The sequence below is a fragment of the Sander vitreus genome, chromosome 17, assembly GCF_031162955.1.
Source record: "Sander vitreus isolate 19-12246 chromosome 17, sanVit1, whole genome shotgun sequence".
Classification (NCBI taxonomy): domain Eukaryota; kingdom Metazoa; phylum Chordata; class Actinopteri; order Perciformes; family Percidae; genus Sander; species Sander vitreus.
The window spans coordinates 32,847,418-32,852,417 of NC_135871.1; the positions used below are offsets into that span (position 1 = coordinate 32,847,418).

Here is a 5,000-nt window from a genome sequence, read left to right on the forward strand (position 1 = left end):
CCGTCACCCTCTTCATCTCTGCAACCAGGGTTGAGTCGTCTTCGCATGGCTGTAGGTGTTTGAAGAGGAGCAATGACAGAGAGCGTTGGCTGGTCTTCTTCACACATCACAGTGGTTGTTGCCATTTTGACAGGACCCATCAACTGAACAATGTCATCCATGTTGGCAATATCACTCTCACTCAGCGTGCCTACATCTGTGACCCCCTTTCATAGATCTTTGGACATCAGCGTTGCCATTATAGCTGGCTGTTGTTCCAAAAAACCTTCAAGCATTTTGAATGAACTGTCCCATCTGGTGATTGTCTTGGATCAGTTTATGTTTTGGTAAATCCTTCAGAGTTTGTTTTTCCTGTAGGGCGGGACATGCTATCAGGCTGCGGTGAAAATATCCAACAATTTTTCCCCAACAACCTGGAAGCACGGTCCACCCCCGAACCCTTCTGCGAGGCAAGGTTGAGTGTATGTGCGAAGCAGGTAATGTGTGGACTGAACTGGGCTTCTGCACCGGCCACAATCACGTTCCTGCCGTTATCTGTGACGATGGGGGGATTCTTGTCGGAGATTTTCCACTCCATGCAGGCTTCACGCAGTAACGCGCCAATATTTTTACCAGTATGGGCTTCATTTAAAACTCTGGTTTGCAGAACAAAAGGTCTTCATTTTCCACTCCGGATCAATGTGATGAGAGGTAATTGTCCCATACCCTTGATTTGAGCATGACGTCCAGCTATCCGCCGTTATCGCTACTCGTTCAGCTTGAGAAAGCGACAGCTTCACATCATTCTTAGTACTTTCCTACAATGCAGGAATAACCTTTTAATACGTGTGGTCGGCTTGGTATCGTGTACCTTGGCTCCAATGTTTGAATCATTTCACGGAATTCCAGATTTTCAACCACACTGTAGGGTCGCATTAGCCTGGTCCTACCAGACTCTGGTCCATTAGCCTGGTCCTACCAGACTCTGGTCCATTAGCCTGGTCCTACCAGACTCTCGTCCACTAGCCTGGTCCTACCAGACTCTGGTCCACTAGCCTGGTCCTACCAGACTCTGGTACACTAGCCTGGTCCTACCAGACTCTGGTCCGTTAGCCTGGTCCTACCAGACTCTCGTCCATTAGCCTGGTCCTACCAGACTCTCATCCATTAGCCTGGTCCTACCAGACTCTGGTCCATTAGCCTGGTCCTACCAGATTCTGGTCCATTAGCCTGGTCCTACCAGACTCTGGTCCATTAGCCTGGTCCTACCAGACTCTTGTACATTAGCCTGGTCCTACCAGACTCTGGTCCATTAGCCTGGTCCTACCAGACTCTCGTCCATTAGCCTGGTCCTACCAGACTCTGGTCCATTAGCCTGGTCCTACCAGACTCTGGTCCATTAGCCTGGTCCTACCAGACTCTGGTCCACTAGCCTGGTCCTACCAGACTCTGGTACATTAGCCTGGTCCTACCAGACTCTGGTCCACTAGCCTGGTCCTACCAGACTCTGGTCCACTAGCCTGGTCCTACCAGACTCTGGTCCATTAGCCTGGTCCTACCAGACTCTCGTACATTTGGAGGGCAGAGCCAGGCTAGGGTCGCATGTCTTTGCAGATAAACTTGGCAATTGTTGCCGTGATGTTTTTCGCCCAGCTGAGTTTTGGCTTAGTCTCTGACTAAACAAGCAGGCGAGGCCTGAGGCTTCTGCAGAGTTGACTTTACCTTGAACGCTGCCCATGGCGCCTGGACGCTGCCCATGGCGCCTGGACGCTGCCCATGGCGCCTGGACGCTGCCCATGGCGCCTGGACGCTGCCCATGGTGCCTGGACGCTGCCCATGGCGCCTGGACACTGCCCATGGTGCCTGGACGCTGCCCATGGTGCCTGGACATGGACGCTGCCCATGGAGCCTGGGACGCTGCCCATGGCGCCTGGACATGGCGCCTGGACATGGACGCTGCCCATGGTGCCTGGGACGCTGCCCATGGCGCCTGGACACTGCCCATGGCGCCTGGGACGCTGCCCATGGTGCCTGGGACGCTGCCCATGGCGCCTGGACGCTGCCCATGGCGCCTGGACGCTGCCCATGGCGCCTGGACGCTGCCCATGGCGCCTGGACGCTGCCCATGGTGCCTGGACGCTGCCCATGGCGCCTCAGTAGGTGGTTGGAGAGATTTGTCGTGTTGCTGTTGTACTTTACTTGACCTTTACATATCCTACAAACAGCGAGCGACTTATTTAGAACATCTCCGTCTTTGCAACAGCCACAGTGTTTCCACACACTGGACCGCAATGGTGGCTTGATCATTTCTCCGCCATGCTATGTTTTGTTGTCTTTGTGCTGCTGCTGGCGCGGGGCGATGACGTCACGGAGAGGCTGACTGAATCAAGTAACGTTTAACACCTTTATCATTAAAAGTGCTAAGAAAAACATCCATATAAAGTCTGACGTGCTTAAACCCAATGGGTTATTTCCTAGTATAGATACAATCGATTGATTACATTTTAAAACGATGTTAGATCGATATATGTCGTCCGGAAGGCCAACTTGCCGAGCACAGATCGATGTAGTTGGATCATAGGAATATAAATCGATACATCGATGTAGTAGATGGATCGTTACACCCCTACATGTCATGCAACTCCTGAACAGGAGTACCGGCACTGGTTTAATTAATCTGGAGTTCTTATTATAATGATGGATAAACTGTTAACACCAGATAACCAATCAGTGAGCTTTATATCGGCTTTATATTTTCTGCCAAAAGATGTGTTAGTAATGTTCATCAACAACTGGATGTAAACATGTAAAAGATGAGTTTCAAGAGAAGAACTGAGGCTGAGACGTCCCTCTTTAACCTGACATAACTGAGACATAACTATATGAAATGGAGTTATAAACAAGAACAGTTTGAGCCCCACTCAGAGAGTCTGTATGTAAACACATGGCGGCAGCGACAAGTATTCCCATGTAGAGTCAGGGAGCAGGAATCCAGAATATGTCCAGCTGTGGGAGGCTGTGGGAGGTCTGGGAACTTTCTCCTAAATATGGACAGCTGGGAAACCCACAGCTCTGTTTCAGCCTCCTCCTGTTTCAGTCTCACAGCGGCACACACCAGGGTTGGAATTCAACTAATTCCATTTCATTGTCATTAATACAGTGTGCAGGCACACATATGCAGGGTGTGATTTGTGAAAAAAGTCTGATCATGCACAGCAAAAAACCCAACATGCATATACAGTGATAAGCAAGAGTTTATGAAGCCATGCTGAAGCTGACTAAAAGAGGAATAAAAACATCAGCTTTAGAAAATTGATCTTAATGCCTTAATTAAAAGAAATAGGAAAAATCCTTTAAGGACCCCAGTTATCTTTGTGAATGAATAATGTATCATGAATAAATAAATGTTCTTCCTTAAAATACAGGGGGCACATCATCACATCCCCTTCACCATACCCCCCCATCATCACATACCCTTCACCATACCCCCCATCATCACATCCCCTTCACCATACCCCCCCATCATCACATACCCTTCACCATACCCCCCCATCATCACATACCCTTCACCATACTCCCCCCATCATCACATCCCCTTCACCATACCCCCCCATCATCACATACCCTTCACCATACCCCCCCATCATCACATACCCTTCACCATACCCCCCCATCATCACATACCCTTCACCATACCCCCCATCATCACATCCCCTTCACCATACCCCCCCATCATCACATACCCTTCACCATACCCCCCCCCCATCATCACATACCCTTCACCATACCCCCCATCATCACATCCCCTTCACCATACCCCCCCCCCATCATCACATACCCTTCACCATACCCCCCCATCATCACATACCCTTCACCATACCCCCACATCGTCACATACCCTTCACCATACCCCCCCCCCATCATCACATACCCTTCACCATACCCCCACATCATCACATACCCTTCACCATACCCCCCATCATCACATACCCTTCACCATACCCCCCACATCATCACATACCCTTCACCGTACCCCCACATCATCACATACCCTTCACCGTACCCCCACATCATCACATACCCTTCACCCTACCCCCACATCATCACATACCCTTCACCGTACCCCCCCATCATCACATACCCTTCACCCTACCCCCACATCATCACATACCCTTCACCGTACCCCCCCATCATCACATACCCTTCACCATACCCCCACATCATGATGATGGGGGTATGGTGAAGGGTATGTGATGATCAAATGCTGCGTTATTGACTTTAGACCAGGTTTTTGTTGGTCAATGGTGCCATCACTTCCCGCTGCCTCAAGACAGCAATACTCCCAGAATGCACCTGAACACACCTCCCTGTAAGACCAGAATGCCCAGAATGCACCTGAACACACCTCCCTGTAAGACCAGCACGCCCAGAATGCACCTGAACACACCTCCCTGTAAGACCAGAATGCACCTGAACACACCTCCCTGTAAGACCAGAATGCACCTGAACACACCTCCCTGTAAGACCAGAATGTACCTGAACACACCTCCCTGTAAGACCAGCAGGTGCATTTGCTATTTAAACGACGCGGGCGCTGGACGGTCTTAAAATAGCAAAGATACTTGCGTCAGGCTTTGCGCCGGGTGCGAGGTAGGGCCCAGAGTCTTAACCATTCCTCTGTGTGTCTTCTCTCTCTCTGTAGTCGCTCCAGTCGGTCCAGTCTCAACGCTAAATTTGAGGAGACGGTTCCCCTGAACTGTGATCAGTACATCACGGCCGCCGTCATCAGCACGCCATCGCCGCCCCGCAACAACAACGCCCAAGGCCACGCATCATCCAGCGACTACTCCCAGGCCAACATCGTCCGGGTGTCGGCGCTGTAATCACATCGCCCTCCCACACGGAAACACAACGCACCCAACGGGTCGGGCATCGGGGGTCAGGGGTCCACGGCCCCCCCACGCACTAACCACAGACTCAGATGGCGGGGGTTTGGATCCTGTGTCCACATGACAGAAGTG

At 51.1% G+C, this 5,000-nt stretch overlaps 1 protein-coding gene across 1 annotated transcript in view; it reads left to right on the forward strand.

The window, feature by feature from the left end:
• LOC144532749 (A-type voltage-gated potassium channel KCND2-like) overlaps positions 1-4,862 on the forward strand; it is a 41,079-nt gene extending 36,217 nt beyond the window's left edge. The window contains exon 5 of the mRNA XM_078273683.1: positions 4,691-4,862. Coding sequence (XP_078129809.1) covers positions 4,691-4,862 — 172 coding nt within the window. The remainder of the gene's footprint in view (positions 1-4,690) is intronic.
• The last annotated feature ends 138 nt before the right edge of the window (positions 4,863-5,000 follow it).